We start from the raw sequence: 26,167 nt of genomic DNA on the forward strand, positions 1-26,167 counted from the left end.
GGAGAGGGGCTGTTGACTTGACAGGTTACTTGGGTAGTTAGTGGAAGAGCCGCGGCTGGAGCCAGGATTGCCCGGACTCCCACTCACTTCCCAACCACCAGCTTCCCATGGAATGGTGCCCTGCCTCCTAAACACTCCTTCCTACCTCTGTGACCTTTGGTAAATCAATTAACCCCTCTGGCCCTCGTTTTCCTCATCTGTAAATGAAGCAATTGGACCAGGATCGCTAAAGTCACTTCCGCCTGTAAAGCTGTTGTCCTGTGAGAGACCAAAGTTCACATCAAATCAAGAAGCGTTTCTTTTTTATTTCATCTTTGTCCCACAAGCGTTTATTAAGGGCTCTGTGCTAGGGACAGTGGGGGACACGCACAAAGAGGTGTAAATAGGAGCTCGCAGTCTAACGGAGGAGGTACCAATGTACGGAGGGGGAGATCGACAGGATCCAGGGCAGGTTGGGGATCTCGGAGGTCGGGGACGGCTGGGGAAGCCCGCGAACGCGTCCTGGGGAAGGAGGGCTCCGAAGGGGCTCCCGCGCTCCGGAGACCACCCCGACAGGCCCAGATCCCAGCCCCGTTTTAAAATCCTCTATCCCGCGGAAGGTGGGTCGGACGAGCGTTTTCCCGAGCCCCAGGTTAGGAGGAGCCGGAGCCGGCGTTCGTCAGAGGATGCGCCCGTCCAGGAACCCTCGGGGCTTCCCCTTCTCCGGGGCCGGCTTTCGGTTGCGTGTTCTCCCCCTCCCCCGGGCCTCGCCTGCCCCTCCCCCTCCCCACAGTCCTGCCCCTTTAAAGACATTCCTGAGGGAGTGGCTTCGGTGACATCAGCGCGAGGCATGAATGAACAGGAGCCCAGTTCTCACCAAACTTCCATTAAGGACTTGTGGGCAGGAGGGAGCAGTCGGGTGGCAGCAGCCCGAGCAGGAGCCGGGAGCCGGAGCGGGGCCGGGGCCGGGGCCGGGGCGGCCGGGGGAGCGATCGGTCCGAAGCGAGCGCGGGAGCCGGGAAAGGCACAAGACAACCCCGGAGCCGGCGGGACGATGAAGCAAGCAGCCACCAAACTGCGGGGACCCCGGGCGCCCCTGGTCGCTCTCTCCTTCTTCCTGGGCTACATGCTGGCTGCAGCGCGGGGCAAAGAAGGTGAGCGGGCGGGGGGCTTGGGGCGGCGGACGGGCGGGGCGGTCCCGGGGGCGTCGGGACCCGGGAGACGACTGGGACCTGCTCCAGTCCCTACCACTAGGGATATTGACCTGGCGCCTGTGGGTCTCCGGCCCGGGGCTTCGGAAGAAGGGCCGGGGCTGAGCTGGGACGAGCCCGGGTGAAGGCCCCCCTCCGCCCCAATCCCCGAGACCTTAGGTCCGGGGGGGTGGGGAGTGGGGAGGAGGGAGGGTGCAGATGCGCCGTGTTCGGAGGCGGGGTTGAGTCGGGTGAGGTGCGGTGGGGTGGGGGCAGGCGGCGGGAAGGGGGGACGGGGCGAGGCGGCCGCCGGACTGAAGGCCACGAGGTTGTGATGCAGCCGCGGGACACAGCCCGAGCCAGGGATACTGAGGCAGGGGAGTATCTTCCCCTACGGACATTTTTTTTGGGGGGGGGTCACTTGGAGGTGCGGGCAAGACGACAATCTGCTCGGGTTCTCCCCGTACACTGTACCGGGCCGGATGAGGTCCCTCTCATTTAAGAGGCCATGGAGCATTCTTCTGGGGGGGGGGAGAGCTTTCTTTTGGGGGTGGAAGGAGAGCTGACAGCCACCTGATACTTGCCGTGGGTGAGCTACGTTCTCCAGAGGGTTCTGCGCTCCTCCCCATACTTTGAACCCAATTCCTAAATCTGCGAGATGCCCTCTTCTTCCCACTCCCCCCCCCCAACTCCGCCCCATCCAACTGCAGGACCCGTCACCTTGGAACTTTTGAAGGTGGGGTGTGGAAGTGAGAGGCCGGACAGGAAGTCTCCGTGCCTCAGGTTCTGTGAAAGGGGGTGACTCAGAGCGCTGAAATGCAGTTGGTGGGGGTGCGGTCTCCCGCACACCGGAGTGCCTCTCACGCCTTTAGTGGGGAGCCCCACTCACACGGGGATGGGGATTCAGGCCCCCTCCTCCTAGCCTTCAGATTTCCCACGGGTCACATGGAAGGGCCGAGGATGAAAGGGGAGAGGCAGGGTGGAATCAGGAGCCCATGAGCCACTTGGGTTTCTAGGCTGTCTCTGCTCCTTCGTACTAGTTATCTGACCCGGGAGACAAACCTCGAGGTTCCGAACCTTGTCTTCCTCATTTGTAGAGACCGGAGGAGATGCAGGTACTCTAACTCACAGACACCTCAGAACCACAGCTTTTCACGAGTGGCAAGAGATTGCCACAGTGACGGTGCCTGAGCTGGGGGACAATAGTTTTGGAGAAGCAGTTCCACGGGATCCCCCTTAGGATTAAGACAGGAACCTGCTCCTCCAGGTAAAACTGTGTGGCTTTCTTTTCCCTTTCTCCTGCCTCCCAACCGGAGGAGCCACCCCTTCCCACTCGAGCTACGTTTCCACCCACAGTGAATGATTGAGACGTTGAGAGAGGAGGAGAGAAAGGCTAAGGGTTCCAGAACATCGGTCCATAAGCATTTATTAAGCGTATACTACGTCTAAATGAGAGGGATGCAGATAAAATGCAAAAAATAGATGAAGAGAGTAGAGAGCTTATCCTAAGGCTGAGAAAAGGAGGGGCTCACAGCTTCACTGAAGGTGACAGAGGAGAGTCCCATCTCCCTTCTGCTTTCATTTCCATCCAGTTTAGCCCAGTGTCTTAAGTACAGCAAGTGCTTATAAATGTTTGTTGATTGGCTGATTGACTGACTTCCATCTTCTTCCTTGGTGGACTGTGGTTTTAAAATCTCCAGTTGGAAGGAAAAGATCTTTTTGAAAGAAAATAGTTTTTGAAGTGGGGAGGGAACATTGGCTTTATGGAGGGAGTTCCTTCTTCCAGACCTGGAATTCCTTGGGATTTCCAGGAGTTCTTTGGAGTTCCTTGGGAGAGGGTATGTGTGAATGAATTGGGGGCCTCCCCAGAAATGGGTGGGCAGAGTTTGAGCCACCCAGTCTTCCCCCCCCCCATTCTTCTCCTCCCTGTGACTAAGTTGATTCAAGTATGCCCTTCCCCATAGCCTGTGGTTGGAGAGGAAAGACAGCTGGAAAATCTCCTTGGTCCCCCCGCTTCCTGCTGACCCAACTTGGTGGGGGGCTGGGAGAGAAAGGTATTTCAGGATGAACTGATGATTCAACGGGAGCTTCCCTCCATCTCGTGGCTGAACTCCAACACTTTTCCAGATTTCAGACTTTAGGTGCTAGACTGGGGACTGGTAGGGGGAAGTAGGGTTTTTTCCCTCATCTAAACCTTCAGTCTCCAAGGCTGGTTAGGATTCACATAATGGCGAGCTGGGGACAAGAAGGGATTCTGGCTTGTCATTTAGTTTCTGCCCCTTGGGGTACAGTCTTCCACACCTTCTGACCACCTGCAGAAATCAGGAGGTTTCCAAATTTCACCACCCAGTCTTTTCTTCTATGGGCTCGGGACCTCGGTTTCCCCTTCTCTGATGAGGATGCCATTAAAACCACAGCCTAGCATCTCGGTTCCTCTTTCCTCCGTTTCTGTTATCAAACTCCTTTATTAATGAGAGTTCAATGATTGATAGATTGTCTCTTGCCCATCTTCTTTCTGGTGTTCAAGTCCCCTTATGGTAGAATGAAGGAGATCTCAGAGAGAGGTGACCCATTTTACAGATAGGGAAACTGTAATCTAGAGAGAGAAAAGTCTAAGAGAAAGCACATGGTAGACCTAAGAGAGACTATAATCCATGATCTTCGTTTTATTATCATTCCAAAAGCATGGGATAAAAAGAAAGCAGTATTTTAAAAAGAGAGAGAGAGAGAAAGCACTGAAGGACTTGGGTTCAAATTCCAGCTTTTTCTTCCTCTGTGAAACTAGAAGGAATGGGGAAGATTCTAGCTCTTATTTGTGATGGAACTCTTATTTGTAAAGCCCATTCCGGGGAGTCCTCACTCAACGGAACTCCTTTCCTTAGAACAAGCATCTGGGATGATCCTGTGAAAAACAGGTCCCCAAGCCTTCCTCTAAGCTCTGTGGAGGGATAGGCTGAGGCGGGACTTTTAAGGCTTTTCCTAGTTCCAGGGAATTTCCAGCAAACGGAAGAACCCCCCCTCCCCCCCAGGTTGTTTGAGGAGATACCATTTAAATTGGGGCCCTGAGAGCTCTGGCAGCTGGCCTGGGAGGTGGGAGGGGGGGTGTTCTCAGGAGGGAAGCTGGTTTCAAGAGGCTAAAGGGTTTCCCTCTTTGAGGGGAAGTGGATAACCCCAGAACTTTTCTCTTTTAAGATTTAGTCCTAGAAGGGGCCTTAGAACTCATCCGGTCTGAGTTTTCTTCCTCCATTTTACAATGGAGTAAACTGAGGTTCAGAGAAATGACTTACCAAGTCCCAGAAAAACGCGGATGAAATTTTCTTCTCTGACTCCCAAGGTGTGTTTTTCCCCCAGCAGCTCATTAACTTTGTCCTCTGGGTCCCTGGCAACACTTAGCCTTTGGAACTCTTCCCCTACCCACTCCATGGGATGAGGAGGGATCGGAAACACCAGTCCGGTTCTAACTTCCAGCCAGAAGATGGGGGGGGGGGGGTGGGAGTTTGCAGGGGGAGATCCCCCCCCCTTCTTTTTTTTCCAATCTCATCTCTCCAGGGGAGGGGTAAGAAATGCTGGATTCCTTCCTCTTGGGCCAGAACATTCTCTTTCCGAGGGCGGGGGGGTGGTCTGTGATTTTCCAGGCCTGAGCATGTCTGTGCAAATCCACCATCCTCCCTTTGGGTCCCTCCCCCGTACACTCCCCCACCTCCCCTATCTCTCTCCCTCTGCTGGCAGGCCGGACATTGCAGCCTGTGACCCGGGGCCTGAGCCACGTCGGATTTCCTCTCTCAGAACTAAGCAGCCCGTATCCTTCCTCTGGCTGGCCGCTGTGCCAAAGAGGAGCCAGGACACCCTTCCCCTGCCCCTTCCCCCTCATCAGGGGGCTCTTGCTAAAGTGGCCGGGGAAAGTTTCTTCCCAGTCCCAGCCCAGATGGCAAATTAAAGGGTTCGAGCCCGGGGCCCTTAGATGGCCCAAAAAAAAACTGAGGGACACTGAGAAGGGGTTCCCCTTTGGGTGGTTGTCTACTTCTTTGGGAGCTGATTCCCCTTTTTCTTTTGTCTCCCTTTTACTTGGCACATGTGGCACATGGGAGGTGCGGAGTGGCTCAGTCCTTAGAGCCCCTACCTGGAGTCAGGAAGTCCCGAGTTCTAATCCTAAATCAGGGGCTTTCACTAAGGTCTGTGACTGAGCCAATCCCCCGCTCTCCGACAGCCTCAGTTTTCTCCCTGTAAAAACAGCACCCACTTCTCAGGACGGTTTGTGAGATAACAGAGAGAGCCTTTGCGGACCTCACAGAGCAGCGTTAGTTGTTATTAAATGCTTACTGATCGATCGCTTCTCGATTTCACTCTGTCTCTTGCCCACGAGGCCTTTCCTTTGCCGAGAGCCTTGTTCCATGATGGAAAGCGCTCGGCTCTCGGCTCCAAATGCAGCGTCTCCTGTTCGTAGCTGGATGAGTGTGGTCAGTCACCTGACCAGTCTGGGTCTCCTCTTTAAAACGGGGTTCTGATATCTCCAAGGTCTTACGTGGCCCTGCTCTGCCTTTGTTTCCCCATCTGTAAAATAGGGAGCAATACCACCTGACTCACGGGGATGTGGAGGATTAAATGAGACTAGGTTTGCAGAACACTCTGTAAAGCTCTGCTGTGTCAGTTATGATGGGTTTTACTTCCCGGCCTAGGCCCCCGCAGCCTAAGGGCTGGGAGGGTCCTACCCCCTCTGCACCTGGACCTTCTCTGTTCCCTAAACCCCCTGGGAAGTGAAACCCTTGATCACGGCCCTCCCCTGGCTTACAGAGTGGGGCCAACTTGGATGCTTTCAGAGCCGCTCTCGACAACTCCCCATTTAATCCAGAAGGTTTGCTTCCTTTAAGGATGGAAACCACCTCCTCTCCCTCCCTCCCTCCCACCCAAACTCCTTGTCTTCAGATGGGGCCCCTGGAGCTGAAATTTCTTGGGGCTTTACTGGTTGATAGGTGTGGGGGAAGGGGTGACCTAGGTACTGAGAGTGGGTGTGGCGTTTTGGTCAGGCAGAGAGCCAAGAGAGCGCTGGGAGAGATGGTCAGGCTTGGCTGGTCCTAGGCCTCCTGGGTGACCCTGAGGCCTCTGCCCCGCTCTCAGAACATTGCTTCCTTCCGGAGCAGAGCTAACCTCTCCCTCCCCCACCCCTCCCCCCCCAGTCATAGCCTTTAGACTCTCCCTTCCCCCGGTTCTCCCCCACCACACCCCACCCTCACCCATCTCTGTATCATCATATCCCCAGGGCTTAGTCACTTCCCCGGGCAGCCTGGGTCACCCTGACGATTCAGTCTTATTCCATTCAATAAACTTGCATTAAACATCTACTGTGTACACTGTATATACTTCTCCAGCACTAGGAAAATGTTTTTGGTTTTGTTTTTAAAGATAGGCTTGTTATTTATTAGTAATGGGAACTCCCAGTGGAGAGATTTACTTTACTGGTGAATTGCACATAGTAAGAGTCTTTATTGCCTTTGTCCTTTCGTATGTCCCTTCTCTGGTAAGCTTCCTTCTCTTGATACAGTGCCTGCCACATAGTAGGCACAAGTGCTTGTTGACTTCCTCCTTCTCCTTCTCTCTCTTCCCTTCTCATTCCTCCCTCCCTCCTTTCTTTCCTTTCTTCCCTCTCTCCCTTCCCTCCCTCCTTTCTTCTCCCTTTCTCCCTCGCTCCCCTCTTCCCTTTTTTCCTCCCTTTCCTCCCCCTTCCCTTTTTTCCTCCCTTTCCTCCCCTCTTCCCTTTTTTCCTCCCTTTCCTCCCCATTCCTTGCTCCCTCCATCTCTCCTTTCCTTTCTCCCTTCCTTCTTTCCTTCCCTCCCTCTCTCCCTCTTCTCCTCCCTTCTTTCCTTCCCCCTCCTTGCTCACTCCCTGCCTCTCTCCCTTTCTTCCTTTCCTCCCTCCCTCCCTTTTTTTATTTCCTTACCTCCCTTCTTCCCCTGAAGTCTCAAAGAGATGCCTCAGGCAGTGAAAAGTCAAGGGGTTTGTTCAGGGTCTCAGCATCAGATCCTGAGCAAGCCATTTCACCCTGCTGGTTAGTGTCTGAGGCTGGGCCCCAGGCCCAGGGCTCTGCCCACTGATCCATCCAGCTGTCTGTGGGGGAAATCTCAGAGTTAAATGAATGAGGTCCCTTGATCTTGCTCTTCTAGGTGCACACAGCCCAGGGGGCTAAATCAGAGTGAGCTTTAGGGGAAGGGGCTCCCTGGAGGAGGGGGCAGGCTTTGAGTCAGACTTTCAGGAGTTGGCGGGGGATCAGCAAGTGACAAGCAGAGGGAGGACATCCGGGTGTGAGGTGTAGGGCTGGCAGGGAAACTGAGGCTAAGCATTTTAGAGGGGACAGGCCGAGAAGCCCAGTTCTCTAGGGTGTAAAGTGCTTGAAGGGGAAGGACAGAAGGTAAAGCTGGAAGAGGCTTGGTGATGACTGGAGGGCCTGGAAAGCCAGGCAGAGGAGTAGGGAGCCTGTGACGATGTGTGAGCAGAGGAGTGATGGGACAAGGCGTTTCCTCCCTCCCTGCTTGCTCTCAGAGCTCTGGTCCCTTCCAGTCAGTCAGGTATGGGTGGTAAGGGTCAGCACGAGTCAGGGAGAGACAGAGTTGGATAGAGGGCTGTTTCAGGCCTCCCCCCCCTCCCCGACCTGGTGAGCTGAAGGGGCCCCAGCCAGCTGGGGTGGGGGGCTGTGTCTCTTCCCTGGAGTGGGGAGTAATGGGGTGGGGGGGGCATCCGTGCTTTTGGCTTGATCTCTCCTGCTCTGGGCCTTTGTGGTTTCTCTGCGGTGAGAGGATCAGCTTGCAAGGCTCCCTCCTTCTTGCACCCCACCCCCAGCCACAGCCCTTCTGAGCCCTGGAATTGTTCCCACCTGTTAAGAGCTTTCTCCTCCTGGGTGCCCCCGGCCGTGCGCCCCCAGCCCGAGGGGCTCCTGTGCTCCGTTTGACAGCAGGAATGGATTCCAACCCTGGAGGGCGCATCCGGCTCCCCAGGGGGCTGGGAGGGGATCCATGCTTCAGGTGGGGGCCCCGGCATCAGGACCGGCCCGGCCCATCCACAGTCCTCCCGTCCTGCGTCTGTGACTGGGTTGAGGGGCCCACTTTGGGGACTCCTGCTGGGGAGGTCTGTGGTATCACTTAACATGCCCCATCCCCCCGCCCCCCACTGCATCCAGCTGCCGCTCTCCCGCTGGGCCGCTCTTCCTCCTCTTGCTGGGTCTGGATTTGACTTCAGGTTGGCTGCTGGGGGAAGGGGGGAGTCGTGATTCCCAAGCCCCCTCCTTTCCTTCTCCAGGAGGCTCTCCTCCCGCCCTTCCATTTCTATCTCACCCCCTGGGAGAAGAACCTGGCCATGAAATTGGACCTAAAGCTTGTTGACCGTGTGACTGCTGGCCAAGCGTCCCAGCTCTCAGCCTCAGTTTCCTTAAATGTAAAATGAGATGAATCTATGACCCAAGCTCCCTTGTTTTCTCCAGATCAAGAGTTCTTAACCTGGGTCTGGGGATAGAGTTTGTGAACTTGGATGGGCAAAAACGGCATCTTTATTTCATTTTTACCGTGTGTGTGTGTGTGTGTGTGTGTGTGTGTGTTTTGTTGGTAATCTTGGGTATTTTATTTTGTACATTTAAAAAGTTGTCCAGGGGCTTTCCCACAGCTCCAAAGGGGACCATGGCCCCTCTGAGCTCTGGCTCCTGTGAAACCGTTCCAGGGATATTCGGGAAATCGTTGGGTCCATTAGGAGGTGGGCTCGGGAGTGGGGGCAGGGAAGGTGGCAGGTGGCGAGGGGCCGGGTTCATTGGGAGTTCCAGAACTCACTCTGTTTCTCGTCCACTTCTCTTGCAGTGGTACTGTTGGATTTTGCTGCGGCTAAAGGCGAATTAGGCTGGCTGACGCACCCTTACAACAAAGGTGTAAGTTTCCGGGCCTGGAGGGGAAGGGAGAGTGGGGGGCCTAGGGGTGAAGGCTGGGGTGACGCCCCTTCGACCTGCCCTTGAGTGGGAAACTAGAGCCGGGTATAGTGGGGAGGGGTCTGGATCTGGGGTCAAATTCTAATGTTGCTACTTCTAACTTAGATGATCTTAAGTTAGCCGTTTCCCATGTGACCTTGATCTAGATGGTTCCCATCTCTGGGCCTCAGTTTCCCCAAGGACCAGATGGCTCTAAAAGTCTCTCCCAGCTCTAAATCTCTTCTCTGGAGCCGCCTTTAGGGATAGACATCTCCATGATGTGCCAGAGCCTTCCCCTTCTCTTTGAGGTCTCTTATGCTCCTCCCAGCAGCCTTTTGAGAATACTCCCCCAGGGAGAGGCAGGAGTTAAAAATTCCCCTTTCAGTGGGGAGTGGGAGACACCCCCTGCAGTCCTAATCGCCCTCCTGTTAGCCAGAGGAAGCTGCTTCCTTCCAGCTGGGTATTCCTTCCTCTTTGAACCTCATTCCAGGCTGCTTTGGGCACTAGAAAGCTTGGCTTGGTGTCCATCCCTCCAGATCATGGCCCATTCCTCCAGCCCATCCTCATTCTCTTCCCCTCCAGGCTGGATTCAATATCTCAGTGGTTCTCAAAGTATGGTCTAGAGAATCCTGGGGATCTCTGAAACCCTTTTAGAGGGTCTATAAATTCAGAAATAGTTTTTATTTCCAATATGGTCAATGTCTATAAATATAATCCAGATAAACAAAAACGCTTTGGAGAGAGCCTCAATAATTTTTAATAGGATAAAGATACTGAAAACAAAAGTTTGAGAACCACTGCAATATCTCTTCTAATTTTAAAGAAGGCAACAAGAGAATGAAGTGAATAGACACTAGCTATTTGATCCCAGGCAAGTCACATGACTACTTTTTGCCTCAGTTTCCCCAACTGTAAAGTAAGGATAACACTACCTTCCTCCCAGTATAGTATAGTAATATTGTATTGTATTGATCCCAGTATTGTAGTATAGATGAAATGAGACAATTTGATAATATTTGTAAAGGGATCACATGCTAAATAAATGGTTATTCCCATCTATTTTTCCCTCTACCTCTTAAATCTATTCCTTCAGCTCTGGCTTAGGAGTTAGGATTACTAGGCTCTAGTATCATGTTGATTAATTCACTGTATAAGTGAGTTGGAAGGGGAAAATCTGCCCCCCCCCCCAACCTTTTTTTGTTCTGCAGTCTTTTCACTTGTAAAACATCAAGGTTGGGCCAAAAAAATCTCCCAGAGGCATGGGCTGTCTCCCTGAGTGCTGAGGCTTGTGGTCCCTCCCAGTTATATTAATGATAGAGCTAGAAAGGGACTCTGGGCTCACCTAATTCAGCTCTGACATTTTTACAGATAAGGAAACTGAGTCCCAGACGAGGTTAGCTCTGAGATCCCTGCAATCCACTGGAGTCAACATTAGAGCTTCCATTAGCATGGAAATCTTTTGAAGGATTCTCTGTACACCATCCAGGTGGTCTAGGAGAGGATGGGCCGAGCAGTTTTAGGAGTAAAAGGATGGAGCTACTTAGGGCTCCAGATCAGTTGTTTCTTTTCCTCATCAATAAAATGGGGACAACAATGGCAACTCTGACACCCTTGTTCTAAGGGCTCTCCCAGCTCTGACATCCTGGGTTCTAAGGGCCCTCCCAGCTCTGACATCCTGGATTCTAAGGGCCCTCCCAGCTCTGACCTCCCGGGTTCTAAGGTCCTCCCAGTTCTGACCTCCTGGGTTCTAAGGGCTCTCCCAGCTCTGACCTCCTGGGTTCTAAGGTCTTCCCAGTTCTGACCTCCCGGGTTCTAAGGGCCCTCCCGGCTCTGACACCTTTCCTTTTCTGACTCTCACAGTGGGACCTGATGCAGTACAACCAGCCCATCTACATGCTCTGTGGCGTGGGCGGGGACCGGACAATGGCTGCGCCCAACTGGATCTACCGGCAGGGGAAGGCTTCATTGAGCTCAAGTTCACCGTGCGGGACTGTAACAGCTTCCCAGGGGGGGCCAGCTCCTGCAAGGAGACCTTCAACCTGTACTACGCCGAGTCCGACGTGGATTACGGCACCAACTTCCAGAAGCGCCAGTTCAAGAAGATCGATACCATCGCCCCGGATGAAATCACGGTCAGCAGTGACTTTGAGAACCGCAACGTGAAGCTCAACGTGGAGGAGCGCTCGGTGGGGCCCCTGACGCAGAAGGGCTTCTACCTGGCCTTCCAGGACATCGGGGCCTGCGTGGCCCTCCTCTCCGTGCGCATCTACTATAAGAAATGCCCCGAGATGCTGCAGAACCTGGCCCGCTTCCCGGAGACCATCGCCGGCTCCGATTCGGCCAACCTTGCCAAGGTCGGGGCACCTGGGGAGGCCGCGGTGGTAGGCGGCAAACCCCCATCACTCCGGATGGGGGTGGGCTGGTCCCCGGGCAGTCATGCGGGCCTTAAAAATGAAATCCCCGGGTGAGTCGCCCCTCTCCCTCTTTCCCCCCTACAAATATAACCCCTTTTCTTGGAGGTAATCCTTATATTTAATATTTAAACTGGGAAAAAATTATTCTTCCCATTTCAAAAAAAAAACTGGAAACCCATGGGGAGTACCCCCTTAATAAAACCCCAAATCCTGCACTCCCTTTTTATTCCCCCCAAAAATAAAATTGGGGGCCAAAACCTCCACTCCCCATTCTCCCACGGGCAAATCACCTTTAACAAACCGCTCTCAAACTCACCGGTTTTTTTTAACCCTTCCCTCTTCCACCCCGGGCCCTGGCAAAACCCCTTTTCTTTGGCGGTACAAAGGTTTTATTTCCTCCTCCTCCGGTTAAATAAACAAATTAAACTCCCAAATTCCCACTTAATGTCGGGGCTGGGGCTCACTCCATCCCCTATCTCCCACTCCCACCCACCCTCACCTCCCACTTCAAATTTGGTCCAAACTTCCTCTCCCATTTTATTCTTTTCTTATTTAATCCCCCCCTTCCGGGCCACTTCCCACCTCCCTTCTAACCCTCCCACTCTACATCCCAAATTCCCCACTCCCCACGGGCCCCGTGCTTCACCCCCGCCCCACCCCTCTCCCATTTCCACCCAGCACCTTCACTCCCCGCCCGGCATCCCCCCCCATGCACACACCCCCCCCGGGCCAGGGGCACCCCACCCAAACATGGGACCCAAAAACAACCCCACATCACCCCAAAAAAAAGGTTGGGGGGGGCTTCCACAACCGGGATTCCGCAAAACCGGGGTCCCGGGAAGGGCTTTCGCTCAACAATCCCCTCTCCCCCTCCCCCTAAAAAAAAAGGTCAAAACTGGGGGGGAAGGGCCCATCTTTTTTGGGGGGCAAACCACGGGGTCGGGAAACTCCCAGCCCATTTGGCCCACACCCCCCTTGCCAAACCCCTCCCTCCCCACCTCCCCCCCTCCCCCCCGGGCCGGGTTCCTTGGCTGACTGAAGGAGGCCGAGGGGCCCGGGGAATGTTGGCTTGGGTCCCACAGGGGGCAGGCCGGTTGGGTGTTTCCTGTCCTCCCCCCCAAATTTTCCAGGTCCCCGGAGCTCTGCCCCAGAAGGGCCTGGGCCCTATAGCCAGGCCCACGAGGGCAGATCCTGGAAAGCCAGGCTGGTGGGGGAGGCATGCCGAGGGGAGGGGGTTGTGCAGGGAAACAAGGCTGGGAACCTTTAGCTGAGGGGCTGAGGGGCCGGCTGGCTGTGGCCAGGGAAAACTCCCTCCTCGAGGAAGTAGCAGAGGAAGCTGTGAATGGGGGCCAGCCCTCTTTCCTTTCCTGTCCAGCTACAGTTTACTTTGTTGCCAGTTCCCTTCCCCCCTTTGCCTCCCCCTCCCCACCCCTGATCCCTTCCCCTACTCTGGGTCCTCCTGGAGGTGAGGAAGGTGCTCACTGCCAGGCCTTGGGCTAAGCCCTCGGACCTCGCGCCGAGCTCCCTGGCCGTCCCTCCCAAGTAACCCGCTCCGGACCCTCCCGCAGGCGGCCAGGAAGTCCTAGCCATCTCGCTCTCAAGGCAACATCCCTGAGGAGGAGAAGCTTCTCCCTCGGCTGTGGGCGGCGTCAGTGAAAGGCCCCTCCCCACACTGAGCCTGGGATGTGGGCAGCAATACTCGGCCCTCTCAAATAAAAACAAAGGCACAAAGAGGACACGGGGATAAGAGCCAGGTCTCTCTCCACTGTACCACCAAGCCCTCATTAATTTAGATAGGGAAGCCATCTAACCTCCCTTCACAGAATGAGAAGAGGGCTTGGGGTGTCTGTGGGGCAGTGGGGTCCCAACTATTCAGGAAATAAGCTCCCCTCCCCCCTTCCTCCCATCCCATGGCTTTGTTTGATGGATGGGAGCTGGAAAGAGGGAGGCACCGGAGAAACCCTACCTGCTCTTTATTTCTCCCTGGGGGCTGCTCTGTCTGTCTCTGCTTCCTGTGCTGGCATCAGCAGGGCCTGGCCCGGGGCGGGATCCCTGTGGTGGGAGGGGTGGGCCAGGTGAGCAGGTGGCAGGCACCTTCCTGGGGAAAAACCCGCACTTTGGACTTCCTTGGGCCTAAGGGGAGGGGCCTGGGGCCCAATTCCCAGGGTGGGTTCCAAAGGCCCCCCTCCCCCCTGGGACATGACCCCTCTTTCTACTTAGGGGATGCTCGCGCCAATTAAACCCTCACCATCTTGGCAGAGACATTTTTTTTTTGGGGTAGTTTCAGGAGGGAAAGGGCCTTTAGAACCCGGGATGTCAACTGGGGGGGCCCCTTGGGCAAGGGAGGTCAGACGGGGAGGCCCTTGAACCCAGGAAGTCAGCTGGGAAGAAACTTGGAAATCATTTCACCGTTAACAACCTCACATTTCACAATTTTGGGACTAGAACCCTGGTAAGGTAAAGGGATTTGGTCTAGATCAGTGGTTCTCAAACTTTTTTCTCAAAACTTCAGTTAAAAAAACATGAGATCTTTCAAAAATTTTTTTTCCATATTATAATTATAACTAACCTATATTCAATAAAAAATAATTTTAATTTGAAACCCTCTGGAAAAGTTTCCCGAGACCCTAAAATTTTTGGGACCCACTTTGAGGACCACTGGTCTGACTCCCCAAGCTCCTGTCTCTATCCGCAGGACATTCCAATCTTACTCTCTGGGTCCGGCCGGGTATATACTTTGAGTCTGATTGGGGTAGCAGTTCAGAGTCTGGAGTTCGTGGCTGGGGGCAGCGGGGCAACAGAGTGGGTGGAATCCTGGCCCTGGAAGAAGACTTGAATTCAAATCCAGTCTCAGAACTTACTCTTGCCCCCTCCCATCTGCCCCCGGAGAAGATTTTATCGGCCTTGTGTGGAAGAACATTAACTTAGGCCCCAAGGCTGTTTCCCACCTCCCGGGGGAATGTCCACCATTGTAAGATCCCTGGAAGCCCCAGCCCTTGCCCCCCCCCAGCTCAAGCCCACTTTTTTTAAAGGCTTTTGGAACTTTGGGGCTTTGCCCCCTTCCCAAAGGCTGGGCCTCCCTGGCCTGAGGGGCCTGAGCTCCTCCCCAGCCTCCCCAGCTCCTCCCCAGCCTCCCGGCCGAGGGCGTTCCCGGGTGCCTGCCCAGCCTATCCAGGAGCACTGCTTTGGCCTGCGGCCGGGTCCCCTGCCTGATTCCTTTGGAATAAATGGTCCTCCAAGCCAAAGGGAAGGGAAGGAAAGAAAGTAGGAGATAAAACCCCGGGGGGGTGGGGGTAGAGAAGGGCCTTTTCTCCCGGTTCGGTCAAAGAATGCAGGGAGAGAGTCCCCAGGTGGGTTGGGGCCCCCTCTGCCCAGGAAGGTCAGGTTTCTCCTTGGAGGGCCCTGCCCCGGTTTCGACGGGGAGGTTCCCACATTTTGGCTCCAGTTTTAGTCCCCTTTTGTCAAGTCAGTGGCTCTGAGGTCATTAGCTTGTTGCCCGTCGGAAAGGGCAAAGTCCGACCCTGGCCCCCTTCCTGGCGAGCCAGGCCCGGGCGGCCGCCTCATCGGCGGGTCGGGCCCTTGGGAAGGTATGGGGTGAACCCACCTTCCTTTGACCCGGACCGAACCACCCCACCACTGGGCTGGGAGGAGGCTCAGGATGGGAGGGGTCCTGGAGCCTTGCATCAGTCGGGAGGGTGGCTGCCCCTGAGTCACCCAGCGGTGCCACCTGGGAGGCGGGCATCTGACAAACTGGAAAAACTAGGGTGCAAGGCCAGGTGCAGCTGTGCCCTACTTTTCCTTCCCAGCCTGGCCCAAGCTGCCATCTTTGCCAATGTGCTAAAAACACTTCTCCAGCTCCAGCGGGTGAGGGACCGTCACGGAACCTTCCGGGGAGGCTGAGAATCCCTCCCTGGGAGGGCATCCAAGGTCAGACCCTCCCTTCGGTGGCCTTGAAGGTCAGTTTAATTCTAACATAGGATGTTAGATCTAGAAGGCCTCTTAGAAATCCAAATGAAAGCCCCATAGGAGAAGGTACTTGATCTAAACTCGCAAGGGTAGAAAGCAGTATTAGCGTTCGGATCTGGGCCATCTGCTTCCAGATCCAGAGTTCCTGTCCATTCCTTCATTCATTCATTCATTCCTCCATTCATTCATTCACTCATTCATTCCTCCATTCATTCATTCACTCATTCATTCCTCCATTCATTCATTCAACAAACAAGCACTTACTTGTATATGGAACCTTATTTCAGTGCTAAGGAAGATACAGACTTTCCTCACCTTGTAACAAATAAACAAAATCAAGCACAATAAAATCCTACATTCACAATGTCCAAAAATACAGTGGTTAGAGCGGGACCATTAAGAGTACCTGAGTTCAGATCCGGTCTCAGATACTTAACTAGCTGTTCAGTGACCCCTATCTGCCTCGGGGTGCTCACTCATAAGAAGAGGATAATAATAAACCCCAACTCTCAGGAGTGTTGTGAGGATCATGCAAGGTCGTTGTAAAATGCTTAGCCTAGTGCCTGGTATACATGAGGTGCTTAATAAATGCTTGTTTCCTTTTCTTTCAGTAAGTCCCTGATCTCCCGGGGCTCACAGTCTAGTGGGGCTGTAGAACAGCAGCACAGAACACAGGGAAGAAGGGGGCACTAGTTGGACTTCACAGGTGATTCCGTAGCTGGTCAGCTCTTGGTATCAGCTCCTAGTATGGAAACTTCCTCCAAAGAAAAACATCAAGAGCAGTGCATTCTGGGGCTTTGCGAGCTGTCTGGGACCCTAAAAGGTGGAAATAATCCTTCTGGGGTCACGGAGCCAACTTATGGCAGAGTGGGATTGATCTAGCTCTTCCTGACTCTCACAATAGCAATCTGCAGCCAGATGGATTTGAGTATTAGTGCATGATACTGGTGCATGATCATCGGTCCTGGGGGGCACAAAGAATCAGACATGACTGAACAACAATTAATTACCTGATAAGTATATTAAAAAGATGAGGTCCTGGGGCAGCCAGGTGGTGCAGTGGATAGAGCCCCAGCCCTGAAGTCAGGAGGACCCGAGTTCAAATCCAGCCTCAGACACTTAGCTGTGTGATCCTGGGCAAGTCACTTAATCCCAGTTGCTTCAGAGAAAAGAAGAAGAGGAGGAGGAGGAGAAGGAAGAGGAGGAGGAGGAAGAGGAGGAGGAAGAGGAGAAGGAAGAAGAGGAGGAGGAAGAGGGAGAAGGAAGAAGAGGAAGAAGGAAGAAGAGGAGAAGGAAGAGGAAGAGGAGAAGGAGGAAGAGGAGAAGGAAGAAGAGGGAAGAGGAAGAGGGAGAAGGAAGAGAAGGAGGAGGAGAAGGAGGAGGAGAAGGAAGAGGAGGAGGAAGAGGTCCTGAGTTGTAGGTTCCACAGAGAGTTTGTCCACTTTAGAGAGATCCCAAACATATGAGATGTGGAGGGCAGTTAGGTGGAGCCATAATGAATAAGCACGCAAGACCAGAGTTCAAATCTGAGATACTTACCAGCAAGTAGCTTTGTTCTTTTTTGCCCTGGTTTCTCATGTGTAAAAATGAGCTAGAGAATGGAATGGCAAACTACCCCAAGAAAGCCCCAAACGGGGTTACAGCGAGTCAGATGCCATGACTGAACAACGACAGCAGAGATGTGGGGGTAGAACAAGGGGCTCGGCTTGGGGAGAGCAGCCGTTGGTTCACTGACTGACTTGTCCCATGCTGCCCAGTGAGGAGGGTCTCTAGAGATTTTGAGATCTCGGTCCTTTGGAAGTAATAGTGGGGGTGGGGTAGGGGAGTGGGGGGTGGTGGTAAGGAAGGAGTTTCTGGGTCTCAAGGATCTGGAGAACAGAGGCAAAGCGGGGATGGGCAGCCCAAGGCCTGGAGCTTCTCCCCAGCACTATGTCTCATCTTCGGCCAGCTGCAGCTCCCTACCTGTGAGGGGGTTCTCCATGGTGAGGGGGGCATCCGAGAGAGAGATACCAGAAGCCAGAGCCTGCGTGTCAGGGGAACAGAGGCCCCGCTTCTCTTCCTTTTCAATACTGGGCAACTCATCCCCAGCAGAAATCTCTTTGCCCACTGCAAGCCAATGGACTCGGGTCTCTGGGGTCAGGGAATTGGGGATTTTTGTTCTTGGTAGCCCCTGTCCTTTTCTGTAAAGGGTGTGGGTCAGGTGAAGAAGGAGACAGGGATCAGAGCCGGGAGGGAGAAGGGATCAGGGTAGAGAGAAGGAGGGGATCTGGGAGAGGGAAAAAAGGAGCAGGGCTGTGGAGGAAGGGAGCTGGAGCCGGACTCTGGTATTTTTTCAAACTGTGCAAATATTTTCAGCAGGAAGCCATCCAGCCTGCTGTGGGATCTTTCTTTCCTTCTTTGCCAACCAGAGAGCCAGAAGTCGGGAAAGCTGAGACCACGAGAAGCTCAGCTGTCCTCAGTGTGCTCTTGCAGGCTCTCTGTTCCACCCTGCCTACCACTGGACATCAGGAGTTGGGACATTTTCTTAGTTCTTGAGTGCACGGAAAGGAAGGGGGAGTTTATCTGAACTTAGATTTGTTGTTGTCTGTCCATTTAGGGCTTCATTGTGTAATTCAGGACCTTAGCTAGCCCATGGTTTGATTTCTCCTGAGCTCAAAGTTTAGCATTATATTTCTTTTTCCTTCCTTCTTCCCTTCCTTCTTCCCTTCCTTCCTCCTTTCCTTCCTTCCTTCCTTCCTTCCTTCCTTCCTTCCTTCCTTCCTTCCTTCCTTCCTTCCTTCCTTCCTTCCTTCTCTTTCTCTCTCTTTCTCTCTCTTTCTTTCTCTCTCTTTCTCTTTTCTTTTCTTTCTTCACATAGGTTGAGGCAGGCAATGATGAGCCATTTTCAACAAGTCACTGATGATCCTTCCCTTTGAGGAGATGGAGTTGGGAGGACTTGATGACCAGTCAATGAGAAAACCATTTAGATGGAGAGACAGCTGGGCCTGGGTAGAACTCTGTCTTTATGTGCCCCAAAGGGCCACCCCTTTTCCTGACCTTGTCCTTGACCCAAGGAATCGGGAACTTATCTCAGATTGCTGGATGTAGATTCCCTAGCCTCAGAACACTATGGGTTTCCCTTACACTCCAGCCTTTGACCTCCTTCTTTGAAGTCTCCCTCCAAGACTTCTGATTGAAGTGGGTGAGCAGGTACAAGATTGTCCTTGGGCAGTAAGAGACAAACACAGGTTAGAAGAAGAGAAATGCTATAGATTGGTCTCTGTCTCTGGCAGGAGGCCAGCCTCTTGCCCATCCCCCTGGAGAAGACCCTTCGGGACCCATCCTACAGCCATGATCCCTTGCATCAAAATCATGGGCTCCATTGTCCCCTTAGAACATTTAACCACTGTCTTCCCTAAAGTCTCCTCCTGTGACTCCTCCTTTTCCACCCCACCAGAGCTCTCACAGAAGCCTCTCTATTGCATCTACCAACCAAGCTATATTGTATAGGAGGATTATGGAGCATCATCTCTCCCTTAGATGAGCTCAGGGGTCCTCACCCAGGGCTCAATGAACCTGGGTTTTTTGTTTTTTTTCATATTTTGACAATTGTACTCTGGCATAACTGGTTTCCTTTGTAATCCTATAGATTTTATTTTATGCATTTAGCAACATGGTTCTGAGAAGGGATCTATGATGCAAAAAAAAGGTTAAGACTAGATGGACTAGATTGCAAAGTCCTTGAGGGCAGGGACTGGGTCCAGCTTCTGCCTCCAGCCCCAGAACTTTCCTTTTGTATTTGTTTATTGAAAGCAGGAATAAAAAGAAGCTTGGTGAGGTGACAGGAAGGGTGTGGGATCTGTGGTTGGAGGGTTTGGGTTCAAATCTTGCTTCTTCCTGTCTACCCAAGTGACCTATGGGCAAATCTCTTCCATCTACTCTCTGGACCTCAGTTTCTTCATCTGTAAATGAGCTGGACTGGATGGTATTGAGTGGAGGAAAGAAGGAAGGAAGGAAAGAAGGAAAGAAGGAAGGAAGGAAGGAAGGCAGGCAGGCAGGAAGGAAGGAAGGAAGGAAGGAAGGAAGGAAGGAAGGAAGGAGGAGGGGAGAGAGAAAGAAAAAAGAGAAAGAAAGGGAGAGAGGGAGAACAAACAGGAGGGAGAGGGAGAAAGAAATGGGGAGACAGAGGAGTGTGTGTATATGTGTGAGAGACAAAGACAGGGGTGGTGGAGAGAGAGACAGAGAGAGGGGAGGAGAGACAGAAGAGGGAGGGAAAGAACAGAGGGAAGAAGGAAGGGGAGGGGGAGACCTGGGAGGAGCCACTGAATCCTGGTTCTGGTCTAGCTCTGCCATGAACCAGCAATTTGACTTTGGTCTCAAGTCCATTTTTGTGGATATTTGAGGCCCTCTAATGACACACGGGTTGTACCCAGATTGCACCATGGTTTTAAGGGAACAGTGGAACTCAGGGGGTTGGTTCTAGGGAACAAGTTTTGCCTGTGGGGAAAGTGGCTTTGTCAGAAGGAATTGTGGGATTATGGGATTGAGAGAACGTTCTCCCCAAGACTTCGTGTAGTGCAAACTGCCCTTCTCATTTTATGGATGAGGAAACTGACCCTTAGGGAGGGAAAAGGACTTGCTGGAGGAAGCACCCCTGAAACCCTCTAGGGCAGAAGTTCAGCTGGACGGTGTGTTTAGGCAGCTGTCTGCCTTTGAGACTAAAGGATGCTGTGTTTGGAAAGGAGCTGGATGGCGTGGAAGGCGGTGCCGTAAAGTGGGATAATATGGGAGACAAAAAAAACAGGTGCAGAAAACCGGATTGCTCCCAATTCCAGGAAAGGGCCTTTGGCAAGGAAGGAACCACTTCCTTGCCCTGGTAGCAAAGGAAATCCCCAGCGCCCCAGGGAAGTGGGCTCTGGGGGGAAACCTTTAGGGATGTGATTGGTCCTGTTTCCTCCACAGGGAGCCAGCTGGCTACCCCCCAAACTGGCAGGCTGGCCCAGGGTTCAAAAGCTGGCACTCAAAGTTCGGACTCATTTACAGAGAGGGAAACTGAGGCCCACAGTAGTTATTAGTTGCCATCATTTCAGGGTAGAGCCAGGGAGCCCTGATTCTTCCTGAGGTAGGCGGGGGAGGAGGGTCCCGTGGGTCAGAGGGAAGGGAAGAAAATGCCCGTTGCAGTTGGTAGACGGCCTTGGCCAGCGACCAGCTGCTTCCAGCTCTCTGGGGCTGTGCCTAGTGATGGAAAAGCATGGGACCTAGAGTGGGATGTCTGAGTTCTGGCCCGGCCGAGGTCATCTGCCTGACCTTGATACGGCACTCAGGCTCTTGGGCCTTCTCCCTGGGAGAATGTGCCTGCCCCGGGCTCCCAGCAGCGCTGATATTCTGGGCTGGGGGCGGGAGCGGGGGCAGGGGACGGGAAGAAGACCAGTGTAGGAGGTGGCAGGTTCTTTCACAGAAGCTGTGAGATACAGCTCGGCCGACATGGGGCTTGGCTGGGAAGGGGCTTGAATGATGGGCCAAAGGGTTTGAACTTTAACTTGTAGTCACTGAAGACTCCTGAGCTCCTGCTCAGATGCCTGCAAAGAGCATATTGGGTGGGACAGCTGGGTGGTACAGTGGATAGAGGAGTAGCCGTGAAGTCAGGAGGACCTGAGTTCAAATATGTCCTCAGACACTTAACACTTCCTGGCTGTGTGACCCTGGGCTTTAACCCCAATTGTCTCAGCAAAACAAACAAACAAACAAAAAAAACAAAAGAAAAAGAGTGTATCCTAGCATCCTGTGTGGGACATCACATGGAGAGGTTGGGAAACCAGTTAGGGGTGGTTCTGACCCTTCTGATACAAGGTGATCATAGGGACGGAAGGGTTAAGCACTTATATAGCACTTACTATATACCAGTCCTTGTGTTAAGAAATTTTTAATATTATTTCATCCTCACTTCAATCCTAGCAGGGAAGTGCAACTATTACCCCCATTTTACAGTTGAGGAAACTGAGGCAGAAGATCACATTAGGCGAGTTAGACTTCTCCAAAAATCTACTTCACCACGCTGCCTTAGGGCAGAGAGGACTGGCAAGTCAGAAAGAATAGAAAAAGACTCTTTGGGACCTCATAGCTGCTGTGTGAGGTTTGGAGGGCCTGTGAGCTCCAGCGAGGGCTCTGAGTTCTAAACTTCCCACTGGTTTTCTCCCATAGCCTGTTCTCCTGGCTCCTTCAAGCCCGATGCTTCAGACAGCTCCTGCAGCCAGTGCCCCCTGCACACTCTGCCTTCCTCTGAGGGGGCCATAATCTGTGAGTGTGAAGAGGGCTTTTTCCGAGCAGCAGAGGACCCTCCATCCAGCCCCTGTACCCGTAAGTTACCAGTGTCTTTGGGGTGAGGGGGGGGGATCCTGGAGTATGGGAGGGGGAGGGATGTTCTAGTGACATCTAAGGGCCCTCCGGGCTCTGACATCTCGGGTTCCAAGGGCCCTCCCAGTTCTGACATTCTGGTTCTAAGGGCCCTCCCAGCTCTGACATTCCCTGTATTTCCCAAGGTCACACTGATCAAGCAGAATGTGTCAGGATCTCCTGACTGCACACAGTGACTTCTCCATGACACTACTGAGAGCCCTGTGAGTCCTGGGCTCTGTCAAAGAGTGGGAGATTGTGCCAGAGCTAGAACCCAAAGCACTTCCCGACAAAACTCTGGATAGGTTTCTCTGGGACCAGAGTCTCCAGCTTGTCTGAGTCAGAGTGCTGTCTTTGTGCCCAGGTCCTCCCTCTGCCCCTCACCACCTCACCGTGATTGGCTTGGGGGCCAAGGTGGAACTTCGTTGGAAGCCCCCCCAGGACACCGGGGGTCGGGAGGACATCACCTACAGTGTCACGTGTGAACAGTGCTGGCCCGAGACCGGGGAGTGCCAGCCCTGTGAGCCCACCGTGCGCTACTCCCAGCCCCCCCATGGGCTCTCCGGCAACAGCCTGGTGGTCAGTGACCTGGAGCCCCACATTAACTACACCTTTGCCGTGGAGGCCCGCAATGGCGTCTCTGGCCTCGTGACCAGCCGGAGCTTCCGGACAGCCAGCGTCAGCATCAATCAGACGGGTAAGGCTCCCCCAGGGGTGCAGCTGCTTGACAGGGACTGGCAAGGGGACCGAAAGCCGGGCCCTAGGATGGGTGGCCAAGGGGAAGGCGGGCAAAGATCTGGGGGACCTGCGGGTGAGAGGCAGGCTGAGAGAAGTGCAGGGGGGAGGATCCCGAATTACTGGGGGCCAATAGAGAGGCCTGCAAGTGGGACTGTCACTGTTTGGGTTCATGGCCGGGGCCTGTCTTGCCTCTTCCCCCACCTCCATCACCCTCAGGCCTTTATCACTCACGTGTCCCACAGAGCCCCCCAAGGTGAAGCTGGACAGCCGGACCACAACCTCCCTCAGTGTGTCCTGGAGCATCCCTCTGAGGCAGCAGAGCCGGGTCTGGAAGTATGAGGTCACCTACCACAAGAAGGTAACTGTGGCTCTGGCTCCCCCAGGACAGTGGGCAGAGTCCCCGGGGCCCCAGGGCGTGAGCTAAGGCCTTGGATGGGACAGCACCAAAGTGATGCTGCCCCTTATAGGACCTAGGAGGGAGCTGGGAGGGCCCTTAGAACCCAGGATGTCAGAGCTGGGAGGTCTCTCTCTGGAAAGGCCTTTATATTACTTAGTCTAGCTTTCTAACTTCTCAGAGGACAACCCCAATGTCCAGACAGGGAAGGTCCCACTAGCTGTAAATAGTCCAAGGGGAAGGGAACCCATGAGTCCCAATCCACTTTTCTTTCCTCCTCCCCATGCTGCCTTCTGGGAATCAGCCTCCAAGAGACAATGTGTCTAAACTCCTACCTATCGGCCTCCCAGCGGCCTTGGGGACCAGGGCCCACCTCCTGACCCAGGCCCCCCATCCTCTGTCTGACAACACAGGGGCATCGCAGGGAGGGCCGAGGGCACCTTTCTGTGCTCCGGGCTCCGGAGGGCTTCCATTGGGGGTTCCCGGATTTCCAGGGGGGATCCCGGTGCCTTCCGGGGGCTCAGCCAAACCTTCCCCTCTTCTCTCCCCCTGTAGAAAGACACCAACAGCTACAATGTCCGCCGGACAGAGGACTTCTCTATCACCCTGGATGACCTGGTGCCGGGGACCACCTACCTGGTCCAGGTCCAGGCCCTGACCCAGGAGGGCCAGGGGGCAGGCAGCCGAGTCCATGAGTTCCAGACCCTCTGTGAGTTGGGAGCCCTGAGCGGGGACTGGGAGGGGAGAGGGTTTCTGGACATCAGCATGGTAATTATGGCCTCAAACTGAGCAGGATCTCAAAGCCCTTAAGAGAGTCTGACATCCCTTTACATTCAAGAGAAGAAGACCCCGGCAAACTGGCCTGGCCCTGGGTCTTGGGAGGTTTTAGCAGTTTACAGATGGGAAGGAGTGTGGGCAGCAGGACCCAACTGTGAGTCCAAGTGCTCTGAGCCCCTCCCATAGCATGTTTGCCGGGATATGGAGACCTTCAGGGCTCTGAGATCTTCCATCCTTGGGCACTAGCTAGCAAGGAAGACCAGGGCGATTCCCAGAAGCCCCCTTCCTTCCCTCCTCACTCTGGATTGTTCTCTTCCCTCCCTGTTCTAAAGCTACTGAAAGTTCGAGCAATATGGCAGTGATCGGGGGCATACTGGGTGGCCTAATCTTGCTCCTGGCTTTGGCCCTGGCTGGACTTTTCGTTCACCGAAGGTAATGATAATATTGCTAAATGAATAAATAACACCGTGTTTCCGGGATGACAAGGAACTTCTCTTCTGGTACTTCTGTGGGAGTAATCAAGGGTTATCAAATCTATTTGACAGAAGGAAAAAATGGAGATTTAGTCATAAAATGGTTTTTATGACAGCTCGTGAGTGAGAGAGTGTGGTGTAATGGGTAGAGCACTAAGCGTAGAGTCAGCATTATCTGGATTCAAATCCTATTCCGGGCTATGTGACTCTTGGGGAAGTCTCAAATCACCCCGTGCCTCAGTTTCCCCACCTGTAAAATGGAAGCATTGTACTAATGACCCCTCCTTCCCACTTCCTTTTGCTTCTCCGGCCACTCTTGGGCACATGCTTCCTTCCCTCCTCTGCCCAGGGCCCCCATCTGACTCAGCAAGCCGGAGGTGCCCAGAGCAAGGTGGCCACGGAAGCCTCGTCCTACTTGTTAATTAAACTTATCGTCATCATTTCTGAAGTGTCTATGTGTGGACATTTCACCTGGGCCGGAAAGGCTAATTAGGACTAATGATTCTGGGTCTAATTATGGCCACTTAGTGAGGAAGAAAGGGATGAAGATGCTGAGCATCCAAATGGGCACATGGCGGTTCCCCGTCCTTCCACTCCTCCCAAGGGCAGGGGTGGGCAGTGGGTGGGGTCCTGAGCTGCGTCTTATGGCCAGTGTTGTACTTTCAGGAGGAGGAACTTGAGAGCCCGGCAGTCATCCGAGGACGTGTACTTTTCCAAATCGGGTGAGCGAGCTCTCCCTCTCTGTGACTCCGCTGCTCTTTCCCCCAAAGCCCGCTCTAGTTTCAGGCCTTCTCTGGCCAACTTCCTCCTCCCCATCCCTACCCCACCCATTCCCCCTCTCCTGCCCCCTCACCAATGAGCCTGACCCTCAGGGTAGAAGAAGAAATGAATCAAGTTGGAGAAATCTTCCCCCAGCATCAAGTCATTTGTACCTCTCCTCTCCTCCCCAGAACAACTAAAACCCCTGAAAACCTATGTGGACCCCCACACCTATGAGGACCCCAACCAGGCCGTGCTGAAATTCACCACAGAGATCCACCCCTCCTGTGTCACTCGGCAGAAAGTCATCGGTGCAGGTGAATGACACTCCTCCCTTCGGTGCTGTTTTATGTTCTCGCTTCTCTCCCAGCCTAGAACCAGAGACTCTCAGGGGGAGGAGCATGGGATGTCAGATCTGGGAGGGCCTTTAGAACCCAGGAGGTCAGAGCTGGGGGGGCCCTTAGAACCCAGGAGGTCAGAGCTGGGAGGAATCTTAGAACCTGGGATATCAGAGCTGGGAGGGCCCTTAGAACATGGAATGTCAAAGTGAGGAAAGGCTTTAGAACAGAAAATGTCAGAGCTGGGAGGACATAGGGATGGGAAAGGATTTTCATAAATTCATAGCATGGTAAATCTAGAGGTAAAAGGACCTTAGAAATTCTCTAAGTCAACATTTTCAATTTGACATATGACCAGGAAGGTCATGCAAATTGCTCACAAATAGTGGAGCTGAAAATTGAACCTCTTCCTCTTACTCCAGATGCTATGTCCTTTGTTCTATTCCCTCTTTCTTTTCATAATTATAGGATTTAAAGTTAGAAAGAACCTTGGAAATCACCTAGGCTACCTCCCTCCCATTTTAAAAATTAGGAAACTGAGGCTCAGAAAAGTCACATAACTTAGTTAATGGCAGAGGTGGACTTGAACATAGGACTTTTGACTCTTGGTCCAGTGCTTTTTCCACTCTGCCATCCATTTTCTCAGTGGGGATAGTAATAATAATAATAACAGCAACAGTTACAAACCTGTGAAATAGATGTATTTTATCTCCATTTTACATATGAGAAAACTGAGGCAGAAAGATGATAAGTAAAAATAATAGAGCTAATAATAGTTAACACCATGGTAAATGCTTTACAAATATTATCTCATTTGATCCTCACAA

General features: G+C 53.3%; 1 protein-coding gene across 1 annotated transcript in view; it reads left to right on the plus strand.

The window, feature by feature from the left end:
- Positions 1-337: 337 nt before the first annotated feature.
- The window catches only part of EPHA2 (EPH receptor A2), a 37,788-nt gene continuing 11,958 nt past the window's right edge, over positions 338-26,167 (plus strand). The window contains 12 exon segments of the mRNA XM_031961549.1: positions 338-1,133; positions 9,006-9,073; positions 10,970-11,059; positions 11,062-11,573; positions 15,330-15,387; positions 21,657-21,825; positions 22,226-22,558; positions 22,842-22,957; positions 23,549-23,702; positions 24,103-24,202; positions 24,910-24,965; positions 25,194-25,319. Coding sequence (XP_031817409.1) covers positions 416-1,133; positions 9,006-9,073; positions 10,970-11,059; positions 11,062-11,573; positions 15,330-15,387; positions 21,657-21,825; positions 22,226-22,558; positions 22,842-22,957; positions 23,549-23,702; positions 24,103-24,202; positions 24,910-24,965; positions 25,194-25,319 — 2,500 coding nt within the window. The 5' untranslated portion in view covers positions 338-415.

This window comes from Sarcophilus harrisii, chromosome 3, assembly GCF_902635505.1.
Source record: "Sarcophilus harrisii chromosome 3, mSarHar1.11, whole genome shotgun sequence".
NCBI classification, from domain to species: domain Eukaryota; kingdom Metazoa; phylum Chordata; class Mammalia; order Dasyuromorphia; family Dasyuridae; genus Sarcophilus; species Sarcophilus harrisii.